General features: G+C 43.6%; 2 protein-coding genes across 9 annotated transcripts; one reads left to right on the top strand and one right to left on the bottom strand.

Annotated features, from left to right (window-relative positions):
- The first annotated feature begins 13 nt into the window (after window positions 1–13).
- ZNF582 (zinc finger protein 582) lies at window positions 14–11,427 on the top strand. The gene is given in 6 exon segments (XM_036232268.1): window positions 14–204; window positions 1,602–1,690; window positions 2,222–2,348; window positions 2,602–2,697; window positions 8,786–9,751; window positions 9,754–11,427. Coding segments are annotated over 6 exon segments (1,431 nt in total). The 5' UTR covers window positions 14–191; the 3' UTR covers window positions 9,894–11,427.
- On the bottom strand, window positions 9,573–13,824 carry LOC107502876 (zinc finger protein 582-like). Of its 8 annotated transcripts, none has more exons than XR_004954408.1 (4): window positions 13,506–13,820; window positions 11,782–11,886; window positions 11,140–11,266; window positions 9,573–10,249 (listed from the first exon to the last, which is right to left on the bottom strand). XR_004954408.1 is itself a non-coding variant. In XM_036232274.1 (4 exons), exons 1-4 carry the CDS (start codon window positions 13,295–13,297, stop codon window positions 10,870–10,872), a joined length of 288 nt encoding a protein of 95 aa, XP_036088167.1. In that variant the 5' UTR covers window positions 13,298–13,499; the 3' UTR covers window positions 9,573–10,869. The 8 variants fall into 8 exon arrangements, 4 of the variants coding, with proteins under 4 accessions (XP_036088167.1, XP_036088166.1, XP_036088168.1 ...); XR_004954409.1 differs by having other exon boundaries at window positions 11,798–11,886; window positions 13,506–13,819; XM_036232274.1 differs by lacking the exon at window positions 13,506–13,820 and adding an exon at window positions 13,285–13,499 and having other exon boundaries at window positions 9,573–10,928; window positions 11,798–11,886.
- Window positions 13,825–15,322: the final 1,498 nt, after the last annotated feature.

The following is a 15,322-nucleotide window of genomic DNA, read 5'->3' as shown; positions in this document are numbered from 1 at the left end:
TTGCCGGGTACTCCAGGGTTCCTGTGGGAGCGGGCGCCGCGGCCGGGCGCGTCTTGGGCCTGGGAGGAACCGGAACGTCTCACCCCAGCATCCGTTTGCGGCTTCCCCGGCTCTCGACTACATTTCCCATCGCCCCCCGCGGCGCGCGCCTCGCTGGCGCCCTCTTTCTGCTCGCTTCATAGCCCCCGTCCATGGATCCGTTAGGTGGGTGTTCAGGGGTCCAAACCCCCTAAAAACGCTTGCGGTGCCTTGCAGTCATTCTTACGCGTGCCCTTGTTTTTGTTTGTTTGCTTTTTTCTTTTCTTTTTTTTAAATCTGGGTAGAAATCTTGTTTCATGAGATTCACAGAGTTGTAAGACCTCCAAAGTTTTAGAACCAGTAGTTTAGAAGCGAACTTATACTTGGGAACGCTTTAGATAATTTTGTTCAAAATTTGTGTCCAATGGGGGAAATGGCTGAGTAAATCACAGTCCACTCATTTAATGAAATACTACACAGCTATTACAGATAATGATTAAACAATGGTCATGGTAAGAAAAACTCCTGTTACGTGGTATTAAAGAACGTTCATAATGATCTCATTTACACATCACCTAAGTATCTGTATCGTGGTAGTCACTGCCCTAAGCTCCTTTATAAACAACTCAGGAAATGATTAAATAACATCACTCTTAATACTTGGATGTCTTCTATTCCAGTTTTGGTTTTAGTCCATGGGGGTAGGTTGTGTTTGTTTTAGGCTATGTGTCAGTAGGTGGGTGGGTTTGACCTGTTTTGCTGAATGTTCTGGGTAAAAGGAATGTCCAGTTGTGAGTGTCTTTGTCAGTTAATATTTCCCCATATCATTTTTCATAGTTGATTGGCATCTGTCACTTGGCTGCGCCAGAATTGAATTGCTCACTAGTCTACTTGCGGACTGTTACGTACAAATACTCGGTTTTGCTTTCCAGCAGATTTGTTGTGCATGCAGCTTTGCACAAAGGTATTTCTCTGTTCAGGGGCATATTTATGTGCTGATGGTGGAGCACAGTACCTGCTCCATCTAATTTGTCCCCTGCAACTACACCCCATCTGTTGACTCAAGGCAGGGTCCACAGAGTGTTGCCCACCAGGCCTTAGGTAGGCCCCTGGGGCTCTTTGTGAATGTGGAAGTTGGGGAAAGTTCCAGGGAGATTTCGGAAGGTGTTATGTTGCAGGCATGAGAGAGTTAAATGGTCTGGTTCTGGGAAGGCTTCATTGTGTGTTGGGCTGATGTAGATCAGGCTCTCTGTGCTTCCAGGTCTGAGGACAGCCTTCCTTGTCCTTGGAACACCATTTTAGTCTCAGTCTTAGAACCAGGTCTGAGCATCCCCATCTTAGATTTGCATCAGTAACAACATAAAATTCCCTGGGTATTTAGGGGAAATGGGAGAGAAAGAGCCCCTGATTTCCTTCCAGTAGCTAACGCTGGGTTTTCTGGAGTTGGGTGATGACCACAATTCGTCCCAGCTCTCTTCAATTTAGGTGGTAGGTGGGGGTCAAGGGAATGGGAACTTGTAGCGTGGCATTCTGGGAGCTGTGAGGCAAGCCCCGCCTCTCATGTTTGTTCTTTCCTCCCCCAGCTCTGCCACCTCAGGACTCTACCCTTACCCAAGAGAGGAGCCAGGAGAAGGACCGATCAGCCCATGAAATTCTAAAAGTCATGTCCCTCGTGAGTTTAAAATCATGTAAATACTTGCTTTCCTTATCCTGAAGCTTCCCACCTGGTTTCCATCCAAAAATCTAGTTCTCAGAGGTTCCCATTTTGGGGAAGGAAAGGACCAGGCAGCCAGTATCTTCTCCCATTACTCTCTACTATCGAAAATTGTTGCTTTGGGTTTTTTTTTGTTTTTGTTTTTGTTTTTAATTCCGTAAAAGTAGAAATTTTAGCTCTTACATTGAGAAGTTAGTATACACCAAGGACAGAGTAGGCAGCATGCTTTATTACACTGTCACAATTGGGGAAACTCCATTTAGTTGGATTTTAATTTTCATCCCACCTCTGTACAAGAGCTTGGTTTGTAAAAAAAAGAACTTTCAGGAACATTTGAACATTCCATTTTATTCATGACACAGACCCCAGCTCCAACATTCTTTTTATCCGGAATAACCCATTCCTGCCAAAGCCACCTCCATCTCCTCTCATCCCACCGAGACATGTTTCCTCGATGTCTACATGTAACATACCTGCCTGTTGTTCCAGGGATCAGACTTGTTCAGGGACGTGGCTGTAGTCTTCTCCCAAGAAGAGTGGGATCGGCTGGCACCTGCTCAGAGGGACCTGTACAGGGACGTCATGTTGGAGACCTACAGCAACCTGGTCTCTCTGGGTGAGGTGGCCGGCTCTGATAGTTCGGAGGTTACCCTTGGGCATGTCTGTTCCTTCCCTGTCAATTTTGGGGTATCCTTGAGTGGCTAAAGGGCAGGTCCATTGGCTGAAGCTACATCTTTCCCAGCTGTTAGGTGGCAGCCACGTCTTCCCCCGGTCCTTCACACAGCTGACTCCTCTTCGATGACCAGGCCCTGGATCTGATTTCTGGGGTCCACAGCATAACCGGATGGCATATTTCTTCTCGCATCCAGATCTTGCCATTTGCAAACCCGATGTGATCACCTTCCTGGAGCAAGGCAGAGAGCCCTGGATGGTGGATGAGGTGACATTCGGAGGCCTGTGCCCAGGTGAGTGGGGCCTTTGCGGGAAGAGAGAAGCCACAGATAACCGTCCAGCTGCTTGGCACGAAGCAAGCCCTTCGAGGTAGAAATTTTTCCCTCCAAGTCGCTATACTCCACGATTTTTGTGACAACAAAAAATGTCTTCAGACATTGCCAAATGTCCAGGGGAACATGGGGATGGCAAAAATCTTCCCTGATTGAAAACCAAAGTCACAGTGTCACGTGAGATGAAAAACATCAACAGTTTCCACAATGTACAGTGTACTATAAGAGAATTTCAAATGAGCAGCTTAGAACTAAGCGTCACAGATGTTCTCGATTCACCCACATTGAAGTGACAGTTGGCCCCTGGGCGTGAGCAAAATCAGGGGAGACCTGAGCATCAGGAGTGAATGTGTGTGGTGCCCTGTAACCTGACAGTTCCTTGGGTCCAGGGATTCGGTTGGGGAATCTTGGGACGCTGTCATTCTGCCTGTCACACCTGTCCTGTCAGGAAACAGTTTTTGCTTTTGTTTTTGAGTTTTAACAACACACCTTTGTTTAATTGTTTGAGGTGCTCAATTTTTTAATTCCTTAGATTTTTGGGTTGGTGTTATATTTAAGGAGGACATTCCCCTGTGAGGTTATAAAGAGTCTTCTATGATGTTTTTCTAATATGTATATTTGGAAATATTTACAACCCATCTGGAATATATCCTAGTGTAAGATGTGATTTTGTTTACCTTTCGGATTGTTATCTTTTTTGTTCAAAGAGCATTTATTAAGTAGTTTTATCTTTTCACCACTAATCTAAAAAGCCACCTGTGTCATCTGCTATATCACCTGTGTATTTGGATTTACTTTTGGACTTGCTATTTTATCCCATTAATCCCTCTAACCATGTGTCAATACCATACTGTTTTAATTATTGAAGGTTTAAATATGTTTTAATATCTGGTAGAGTCAGTCCCTCTTCATTTTTCCAAAACTTCCTAGCTTCTCTCATTTATTCTTCTATCTGAACATTAGAATCAATATACAATTTCAAAAAAATTATGTAATTTTTCTTACTGAGCTCACAGTAAATTTATAGATTAATTTAGGAGAACACTGATTTCTTTCTTATGAGGAATCTTCTATTAAAGGTCACAATAGGCTTTACGTTTCCTTTATGTCTGTCATGGTGAAAGTTTTCACATTTTCTTTATACAGATCTTGTACATTTCTTAAATTTCTTCTAGGTGTTTTACATTTATTGGTGCTGTTGGAAATGGTATAATCCATAATATAGATTAATATAATACAATATTCATCTACATTATATTCCAACTGGTTTTTTATATGACAGAAGCCACTCATATCTTCAGATTAATTTTGAGCTAACCCAATTTACTGAATTCTCTCACATTTATCACAGTTTTCATGTAATTCCCTTGAGTTTTCCAAGTCTTCAGTTATATCATCTGCAGATGGTGATAATGTTTTTGCATTTTGTAACTATAAAGGTTTTTTCCCTTGCCTGAAGAGGATGTTGATTATATAGGACCCCCAAACAGCATTAGTGGAGGTAGCTTACTTCCTAATTTTGGTCTTGACCTTAGTAGGAAAGTGGTTATTATTTTCTCATGAAACATTATATCAGACTTAGGTGTAAGATAAGGATACTTTATTTGGTTAAAACATCATCTTCTTTTCACATCTTGTGTTTTTTTCCTTTTTCAATCTGTGAAGTTGGGATTATATGAATAGATTTCCTAATATTTCCAACACTTCCGAAACAGGCAAATGTTGCATTTATTGAGCTAGTTGTAGTCATTTATTTTTTTTCCAGGAAATGTTATAAATTTAATTTTTAAGAGTTATAATAAAAATAAGGAACAAAATTCCCCTTTTTAATCACTTTAAAGTATATAGTTCATTGGCATGAAGTATAGTGGTCACCGTTTCCTAGTTTCTGAGTATTTTTATCTCTCTGTGATATCGTGATTTATAGTAAATGTATACTTGGTCTTCATCGCTGTTTTCTGGTGCAGTTCTGACAACCCTTGGAATCTCTGACTTAGTGTGTCATTTGTGTGCTAATGAAACGACTGGTGGCTGGGGGCTCCTGGGTCACTGCAGCCAGGATTTGGGCTATTTGAGAGCGGATCTGTTATGCAGATAGAGGGTTGGAACTTTCAGTCCTAACCCCGCAACTGGTGAAAGTTAATCACAGTGGCCAGTGATGTAGTCAGTCAATCTTGCCTCCATAATGGAACTTCCATAAAACATCCCTAAACTATGAGGTCTGGAGAGCTTCCACGTAGGTGAGCACATGGAAGTGCTGGGTGGGAGACACCAAGAGAGGGCGTGGATGCTGCACGCCCTCCCCCACACCTGTGTCTTCCATTCAGCTGCTCCTGAGTTACATCCTTTGTAATAAACCCGTAGTCTTGTCATTAAGCTGTTTTCCTGAATTCCGTGAGCTTTTTTAGCAACTGACTGAATCCCAGGAGGGAGTTGGATCTCCAATTTATTGGGGGTGGCAGAGGCAGTCTTGTGGACTGAGCCCTTAACTGGTAGAATCTTACATTATATACAGAAATAGTGTCAGAATTGACTTAAATTTGTGGGACACCCAGTTAGTATCTGCCAGGGAGTTGGAGAATTGCTTGGTATGAGGATGAACTGACACACATTTGGTGACCAGAAGTGTCAGAAGTGAAGTATGGAGCATAATGTAGTGTCGAGAGGTATGTCTTTCTGAAACACATCCCATGAGGAAACCTCATACCCATTAAGTGGTCACTCCTCCTTCCTCTCCCCCCAGCCCGAACAACCTCTAGTCTTTCTGTCTCTGGATTTTCTTTTTATGGACATTTCACATAAATGGAATCAAAATATGTGGGCTTTTGTGTCTGGCTTCTTTCACTTAGCATGATGTCCTTAAGATTAATCTATGTTATAGCATTTGATAGGATTTCCTTCCATTTTAAGGCTATAGATATGCACCACAATTTTTTATCCATTCATCCATGGATGGATATTTGGGTTGCTTCCACCTCTTGGCTATTGTGGGTAATGTTGCAGTGAACATGGTGTGAAGATATCTTTTAGATTCTGATTCCAATTCTTTTGGGAAAATGCCCAGAAGTAGAATTGCTGGGTCATATGATAGTTCTATTTTTAATTTTTTTAGGAACCTCCATACTGGTTTCCACAGCAACTGCACCATTTTATATTTCTGCCAGTAGTGTACAAGAGTTCTAGTTTCTGCCTATCCTCAGCAACTCATTATTTTCCTTTTTTTTTTTTCTTTTTTAAATAGTGGCCATCTCAATGGCTGTGAGGCAGTATCTCAGAGTTTTGACTTGCATTTCTCTAGTGATTGGTGATGGTGAGCATCTTTTCAGTGCTTGTTGGCCATTTGTATAACTGTTTTGGAGGAGATGTCAATTCAAGTCCTTTGCCCATGTTTTAATCGAGTTTGGTTGGTTGTTGTTGAATTGTAGTTCTTTGTATATTTTGGATGTTAATCTATTATCAAATATATGATTTGCAAATATTTTCTTACATTTTGTAGGTTGCTTTTTCTGCCTATTGATGGTTTCTTTTGATGCACAGAGTTTTTAAGTCTGACGGAGTCCCATTTGTCTGTTTTTGCTTTTGGTGCCATATCAAAGAAATCATTGCCAAATGCAATGTCATGGTGCTTTCCCCTGTTTTCTTCTAGGAGCTTTATAGTTCTAGGTCCTATATTTAGGTCTTCAATCCACTTTGAGTTAATTTTTGTATTTGGTTGAAGGTGAGGCCCTGCTATATTCTTTTGTTTGTGGATTTCCAGTTTCAGCAGCATTTGTGGAAGATACCGTCCTGTTCCTCATTGTGTGGTTTGGCCCTCTTGTCAGCGAGCATTTGACCACATGTGTGTGGGTTTATTTCTGGGCTGTGTTGTTCTATTGGTCTTCGTGTCTGCCTTTCTGCCACTGCCACATCATTTTCTCATATGTTTTGAAGTCAGGACGTGGAGACAACTTTTTCCTTTTCAAGATTGTTTGGCTCCTTGGGATCCCTTGAGGTTCCAAATGAGGAAATCAAAACATTTTAATGTTAAAACTATACATAAGATTTTTAGACATTATTTCATTGGTTATTCAAAACAGTGACTACTGATGCTGAATAATTAACCTTAAAATATGGTGCCCAGTCATGTCAGGAAAACATGAAAATGATACAGAGGATCACTATTATTTTTGCTACTTTGCAGCTTTACAGGGTATTGAACAGAAGTTAGAAAAGTAGGGCTTTTGATCCTATCTTGATAATTATAACACATTATTATAATTATGGATGGCTTCATTTAAGTGAGAGCAAAAGTGCCCATGGAATAAACACTATACTCTGACTGCCATAATTTAACAAAACTCAACTGTGTCAGGTGTCTTTGAAAGAAGAAGTGGCAGTTGAGAGAGAGGAGTGCTTTTAATGGCATGTCCTGAGAGGCAACCAAGGTTTTCTTCCGCAGTGCCAGAAAGACCAAGTAACATTGGAACACTTTAATTCCTAAAACCAACTTCCATTGGGTATAGTCCCACATTCCCAATCTGGTGTTCTTCTGACCACCAGGCTGGCTTTAATATTCCATGGTGGACTGAAGCCTGACCATTTTCTTTTGTGGTGTGGTAGCCAGATGTTGCTGACTGTTGAGTAGGTTAACCTGCAGTTCTTAGGTGGCCGTCATGGTGCTGTGTTTGGAGCCCGTGTAACCAGAGTTATCAGACCACAGGAAAGACCCATAACCTCCCTGTCTGCACAGCTAAACATGGCCTCTGAAAAAATATCTGTACATTGTGCCCTCTTCACATGGTCTTGTTCTTACAATTTCATACAGAAACCCTATATGTGGCCCAAGTTTTTGGAGTGACAGCAGCATCGTTCCCACAAAATCTGATACTTCTTTCTCATGTTCTCCATCATCTCCCATCGCAGACGTAATCTTATCTTCCAGTGGTGTCTGCTGAATACTGTCACAAATAACAGATGAATCTCAGCCTCTGATGTGCCACCACATGAAGCAGGCACGCTCGTGGAAAGTCCTGTTGGGCCATCTGTCTAATACACTTTATAACCACCTTCAGGAGCACCCATTTGTTTTGTTCCATAGTTCCTTGCATCAAACTTTAATTGATTTTTTGTTAGCCAGAGAAGTCAGTTGCTGTGACTGTAGTGAAACGGGCCACCACAGCTGAAATCCTGTACCAGGTGGCATCAGGATCAAATACACCATTCAGCTTTTCCTTGCAATGAATGAGCAGCAAAGAATGTTGGCCTGGAAGAGGCCACCCCCATTAAGTTGGAAGTAAACAAGGAGCAAGACCCTCCTTTTTCCATGATCCCCTTTAGGCAAAAGAAAGGTCCAAGGCAGACAGCTCCTGCCATGGTATTCAGCTAAACTTCAGAGATAGAAAGCATCACAGCAGTTGGCTATCACAGCATTCCAGTGGGCACGTGTAACTACCCTCCCAATTACGTCACCCAGCGAGCAGGGACACCAGCATGTTCCTCTGGCCAGAGAGAACCTCGTCACCCTCAACATCATTTTATGAAATCCACTTTATTGAGGTATAATTTACATTCAATAAAATGCCTGCACTGGAAGTCTAATGTTTTGGTGTTGACAACCATATACAGCTATGTAACGGCTGCCACAGTCCACATAGATGACGTCTCCATCACATGCAAGACATCCCTTGTGTTCCTTTCCACACAGCTGCTTACTCCCCCAGCCCCAGGGAACCAGTGGTGTGCCTTTTGTCCCTCTAGATCATAGGTGTCTTTTATGGGTTTCACACCTAGTTTTTAAAAACCTGGCCATTCTGTTTTGTAATGACATTGGAGAACTACCCTCATCACCTCCCTGATTACCTGCTCATCTCATTCATTGTGTTTCCTCTTTCTCTGTTCTACTTGTCCATTTTCTAATCGCTTAGCCACATTCAGGAGCTTATAGGTGTTATCTTGAGTCTAAACTTTCCAATTTTTACTATAGAAGTTCTAATTTTTACTATAGAAGTTCCTTTGTCTGGAACAAGAAAACAAGTGAACACATACTTGCTTTTTTTTTGTTCTTTTTCAGTAGTGAAGTCCAGACACATTACTGAGGTTTTATCCCCAAAGCAGCCCATCAGTGAAGTGCAAGCATCCCACTGGGAGAAAAGGAAAAGACTGACAAGCTGTGGCCTTGAGTGCTTAAGTTTCCAAGATGAGTGGGAACACGGAAGCCAGTTTGATGGACCACAGGGGAAGCTACATGGACACTTGAGTCACATGACAATCAGTCATGAAGCTGTGCCCCCTTTAGACCAGCAAGCATCCCTTACTTTTTATCAGAAGACCCAGACTGGAGACAAACACTTTGGATACAATGAATGTGGAGACTTCTGGCCAGATGACTTCCTCATTAATCATCAAGGAATTCACACTCATGAAAAACCCTATAAATGTAAAGACTGTGGAAAGGCCTTTAAGTACGGCTCCCGGCTAATTCAACATGAGAATATTCACTCTGGCAAGAAACCCTATCAGTGTAAGGAGTGCGGAAAGGCCTTCAATTCAGGTTCTAATTTCATACAACACCAAAGGGTCCATACTGGCGAGAAACCTTATGAATGTAAGGATTGTGCAAAGGCCTTTAGTCGGAGCTCACAGCTGATCGAACATCAACGAATTCATACTGGAGAGAAACCCTATCAGTGTAAGGAGTGTGGGAAGGCCTTCAATCGCATCTCTCACCTTAAAGTACATTACAGAATTCATACGGGTGAGAAACCCTATAACTGCAAGGAGTGTGGAAAGGCTTTTAGTTATCGGTCTCAGTTGATTCAGCATCAGACAATTCATACTGGCAAGAAGCTCTATGAATGTAAGGACTGTGGGAAGGCTTTTAATCAAGGCTCAACTCTTATCCGACATCAGAGAATTCACACCGGCGAAAAGCCATATGAATGCAAGACGTGTGGGAGGTCTTTTAGGGTCAGCTCACAGCTTAAGCAGCACCAGAGAATTCACACAGGGGAGAAACCCTACCAGTGTAAAGTGTGTGGCAGGCTTTCAAATGGGTCACCCATTTGATGCATTACAGAATCCATACAGGTGAGAAGCCCTTCGAATGTAAGGCATGTGGGAAGGCCTTTGGTTACTGCTCACAGCTCATCCGCCATCAGTTCATCCATATTGAGGAATAGCCCTATGGCCGTCAGGAAGGTGGGAGGACAGTGAGTCTGGATTCAACTGTTGTTCAACATCAGAGAATGCCAAATAGAGAAATGCAGGTGAATATAGTAAATGTAGACAAGACTTCTATCAGCACATATCCCTTGTTGCTCATCAGAGAATTCATGTTAGCAAGCTGTCACCTGAATGGAAGCAATGGGGAAAGCCACTGGCTTCGAAGCTGGTCCCAGCTTGCTTCTTCCATCTTGGATGAAGACCCATTCTTCAGGTCTTCATGGAACACAAGTGCAGATGCCTTCATTCAGAGCTCTCCTTTGAGTCAGACAGTTCACACTGAGAAAAATCCAATGGTTGTCAATTGTTGAGACTATACCAAAGAAACAAAGGAAGCTTGGAAAAAATTGTCTAATACATTCCTGATTCACCTTTCCTAACCACTGTGTAATTTAACACTAGCCAGAAGTTTTCGTTTTTGGGGAAGTAAAAAGAGAAAAAAACAACCATGTTACTCTTGGGCTAATAAGGAAATAAATCTTACAATAAATGGTATAGAAAAGAAGGACAATGAGAGTTAACAGATGCGGGATATGGCTAGTGATACTTGGAGGAATTTTTATGGCCTTTAAGTGAAAGCACAACATGAAAACCTGAAAGGTTATACTCAAATATACTAAATGTGCTATTCAAGAAGCCAAAAAAGAGTACCAAACACCCAGATCATGAAATAAATCAATACAAAATGATGAAATAGAAAGTCATTAAAATAACCTCAGTTTTTACTCTTCCTGATCTAAGAGTAAACTAAATTTAGGAGATGGTTTCTTAATTTCCACATTAATTGTGTTGGTTTATTTTTTATAACTTCTGTCGTAGCTAGGAAGGGGTTGGTTGCCTACCTAGCAGCCTTACACAGTTCCCTTTCCTTTGGGCAGCATCCGTGTCTTGCTTTGGAATCAGAAGATGTCAGATGCTCATTTTCAGCCGCCTTTACAGTTCAGGATGGCCCATATGTTCTAGGAACCAGTAGGCTTTGAAGAAAGACTTTCCTTATTTGGAAGAGGAAGGTGTATTAGAAAGATGCCCCTCTCCTGCTTTAAAAAACATATATATATATTTTTTTTGATAACATGGGGCCAGGAGCTGCTGCAGCCATCTTGGAACCAAGAGGAGAAAACAGGACCTCACAGAAGCTGATCCAAAGCCCTGACAAGACAGCTACGAGGGTAACCTCCGAACTATCAGAGCCGGCCACCTCACCCAGAGAGACCAGGTTGCTGTAGGTCTCCAACATGACGTCCCTGTACAGGTCCCTCTGAGCAGGTGCCAGCCGATCCCACTCTTCTTGGGAGAAGACTACAGCCACGTCCCTGAACAAGTCTGATCCCTGGAACAACAGGCAGGTATGTTACATGTAGACATCGAGGAAACATGTCTCGGTGGGATGAGAGGAGATGGAGGTGGCTTTGGCAGGAATGGGTTATTCCGGATAAAAAGAATGTTGGAGCTGGGGTCTGTGTCATGAATAAAATGGAATGTTCAAATGTTCCTGAAAGTTCTTTTTTTTACAAACCAAGCTCTTGTACAGAGGTGGGATGAAAATTAAAATCCAACTAAATGGAGTTTCCCCAATTGTGACAGTGTAATAAAGCATGCTGCCTACTCTGTCCTTGGTGTATACTAACTTCTCAATGTAAGAGCTAAAATTTCTACTTTTACGGAATTAAAAACAAAAACAAAAACAAAAAAAAACCCAAAGCAACAATTTTCGATAGTAGAGAGTAATGGGAGAAGATACTGGCTGCCTGGTCCTTTCCTTCCCCAAAATGGGAACCTCTGAGAACTAGATTTTTGGATGGAAACCAGGTGGGAAGCTTCAGGATAAGGAAAGCAAGTATTTACATGATTTTAAACTCACGAGGGACATGACTTTTAGAATTTCATGGGCTGATCGGTCCTTCTCCTGGCTCCTCTCTTGGGTAAGGGTAGAGTCCTGAGGTGGCAGAGCTGGGGGAGGAAAGAACAAACATGAGAGGCGGGGCTTGCCTCACAGCTCCCAGAATGCCACGCTACAAGTTCCCATTCCCTTGACCCCCACCTACCACCTAAATTGAAGAGAGCTGGGACGAATTGTGGTCATCACCCAACTCCAGAAAACCCAGCGTTAGCTACTGGAAGGAAATCAGGGGCTCTTTCTCTCCCATTTCCCCTAAATACCCAGGGAATTTTATGTTGTTACTGATGCAAATCTAAGATGGGGATGCTCAGACCTGGTTCTAAGACTGAGACTAAAATGGTGTTCCAAGGACAAGGAAGGCTGTCCTCAGACCTGGAAGCACAGAGAGCCTGATCTACATCAGCCCAACACACAATGAAGCCTTCCCAGAACCAGACCATTTAACTCTCTCATGCCTGCAACATAACACCTTCCGAAATCTCCCTGGAACTTTCCCCAACTTCCACATTCACAAAGAGCCCCAGGGGCCTACCTAAGGCCTGGTGGGCAACACTCTGTGGACCCTGCCTTGAGTCAACAGATGGGGTGTAGTTGCAGGGGACAAATTAGATGGAGCAGGTACTGTGCTCCACCATCAGCACATAAATATGCCCCTGAACAGAGAAATACCTTTGTGCAAAGCTGCATGCACAACAAATCTGCTGGAAAGCAAAACCGAGTATTTGTACGTAACAGTCCGCAAGTAGACTAGTGAGCAATTCAATTCTGGCGCAGCCAAGTGACAGATGCCAATCAACTATGAAAAATGATATGGGGAAATATTAACTGACAAAGACACTCACAACTGGACATTCCTTTTACCCAGAACATTCAGCAAAACAGGTCAAACCCACCCACCTACTGACACATAGCCTAAAACAAACACAACCTACCCCCATGGACTAAAACCAAAACTGGAATAGAAGACATCCAAGTATTAAGAGTGATGTTATTTAATCATTTCCTGAGTTGTTTATAAAGGAGCTTAGGGCAGTGACTACCACGATACAGATACTTAGGTGATGTGTAAATGAGATCATTATGAACGTTCTTTAATACCACGTAACAGGAGTTTTTCTTACCATGACCATTGTTTAATCATTATCTGTAATAGCTGTGTAGTATTTCATTAAATGAGTGGACTGTGATTTACTCAGCCATTTCCCCCATTGGACACAAATTTTGAACAAAATTATCTAAAGCGTTCCCAAGTATAAGTTCGCTTCTAAACTACTGGTTCTAAAACTTTGGAGGTCTTACAACTCTGTGAATCTCATTGAAACAAGATTTCTACCCAGATTTAAAAAAAAGAAAAGAAAAAAGCAAACAAACAAAAACAAGGGCACGCGTAAGAATGACTGCAAGGCACCGCAAGCGTTTTTAGGGGGTTTGGACCCCTGAACACCCACCTAACGGATCCATGGACGGGGGCTATGAAGCGAGCAGAAAGAGGGCGCCAGCGAGGCGCGCGCCGCGGGGGGCGATGGGAAATGTAGTCGAGAGCCGGGGAAGCCGCAAACGGATGCTGGGGTGAGACGTTCCGGTTCCTCCCAGGCCCAAGACGCGCCCGGCCGCGGCGCCCGCTCCCACAGGAACCCTGGAGTACCCGGCAAGCTCAGGAACTCCTTACCCGCTGCCTCCTCGCGTCCAGGTGCCACTGCGCCCGCGACCCCCACAACCCCGGGTGCGCTTCCTCCTCGGTACCGGCTGACTTGCCTCCTGGAGCCGGAAGATGGCGCAGACGCACAAAGCCGCGCCGATGCTGCGTTGTGACTGGGCCAGCGCCGAAGTCTTTTCTGGGAAACGTAGTTTCTAGGCGTAACGGCCGTAGCCAAGCCTTAAGGCCAGGTCTCGCGCTGTTCAGGAGTGGGCGGGACCCGGACGTTCGTGCGTGGGGCTGTCGGGGACGCGACGACGCCTGTTCTGGAGCATGGGTAGTGTGAAGGTTTTTTTGTGGGTTGTGCTGTCTACGTGCGATCGTCTGATTGCGGATGAGTGTGTGAGTGGCTGTGACCGTGCATGCTGTGGTTCTTGTGACGTGCTGTCTCGGTCTTGAGTGTGTGACTGGGACCGTTCAACGGTTGTGTGCAACTGCGTGAAGAATGTTCTCATCTATTAAATGAGCATTTCCGCGGAGCTGTTAATTTTACCACAAGGTTTGGAGGGAGTACAAATCCCAAGAGTGTATCTGGTGACTAATTTTAAATTTTTTCTCTATGTTGAAATAAATGTAGATTCTGAAGGAGAATGCAAAATCGGTGGTGGGCGGAGTGGGGGTGGGCGTGGGGAAATGTGTTAAAGGAGATGTCAAGGAGCTTCCTGTTATGGGGTGATATCTCTCGGCCAACTCCTGCGGCCACAGGTCGTTCACCTTCGCTGCGTGAAAGAGTGAGAAGTCTGGTCGTCTCACATCCTGAGGCAGATGGTCACGTGTAGTCAGGGCTCTGATGCCCTGGATATAGGTCAGGCTCTGTTATACCTGGTGTCTGAATGAGGAAACCATTCCCGTCCAAGGTGGTACAGTTTGTCCTGGAGCCAGGCCTAGAGTTCCCTTTGGAAACAGACAAGTTGAATATTCAATTTTTGAGCCAAAAAGTAGAGAAATGTTCAAAAAACATCAGGGAGGATTCCTGCTTCAAGCTATGATGATGTAATTGTACTAAACTTGCCATCCCACTTGAAACAAAATAAAACTAGATACCTTTAAGAAACAAGTCCTTTCAGACATCGGCCAACTAGTATTGCAAGACTTTGATTCTGCAGTTGCAGTGGCTTCCTGTCTGAAGGCATATTCCAGACCTCAGCAGGGAGAAGGAGCGGAGTCAGAGCACCAGTTTGCTAAGTCGGCACTAATAGCGCAGTTTGGGGAGACCAAAGTGACTGGAATTTGCGGGGCAGAGTGTGGAAGAGGAGTTGGTATTTCCACCAAACAAGACCTCAGTACCTGCGGGTGGAGGAAATGCTACCTCGATCTTCTGAATGGTGGATGAACCAATGTGGAACCTTGGAGAAAGCATCTTCAGAGACAGACAACATTTGCTTCATGACATCACAGTGCCCATGAGGCCTCATGGAAACAGAGAGTCTGGACTCTAGGCTAGAACTTGGAGGAGATAGCGTACAAAGGTGCCCAGAAGAGAAAGAAGGTCACTGAGCCGTGGCAGGGTTGTGCTAGGCAGGACACTTACAAGAAATGACTACAGAGGATGGAATTAATATCAGGCCTTCTGGTCACTCCCATAGGGTGGGTTGGCCGGGCTTCCTGAGGCTGAGTGTCAGGCAGCTGGATAACCTAACTGGGAACAACTTTGAGCCGGACCACAAAGCCGTAATGAGGCGAGGAACCTTAGGTCCTTGAGTAAGGACAATGGGTCATTTATGGTCAACCAACCAGCATGACCCAACCAGACTCATATCTCAGGCAAATAAACTGGGCTGCATTTTCTT

Source organism: Rousettus aegyptiacus, unplaced genomic scaffold (assembly GCF_014176215.1).
Source record: "Rousettus aegyptiacus isolate mRouAeg1 unplaced genomic scaffold, mRouAeg1.p scaffold_m13_p_14, whole genome shotgun sequence".
Taxonomy (NCBI): domain Eukaryota; kingdom Metazoa; phylum Chordata; class Mammalia; order Chiroptera; family Pteropodidae; genus Rousettus; species Rousettus aegyptiacus.
This window is presented reverse-complemented; position numbering and strand designations above follow the sequence as displayed.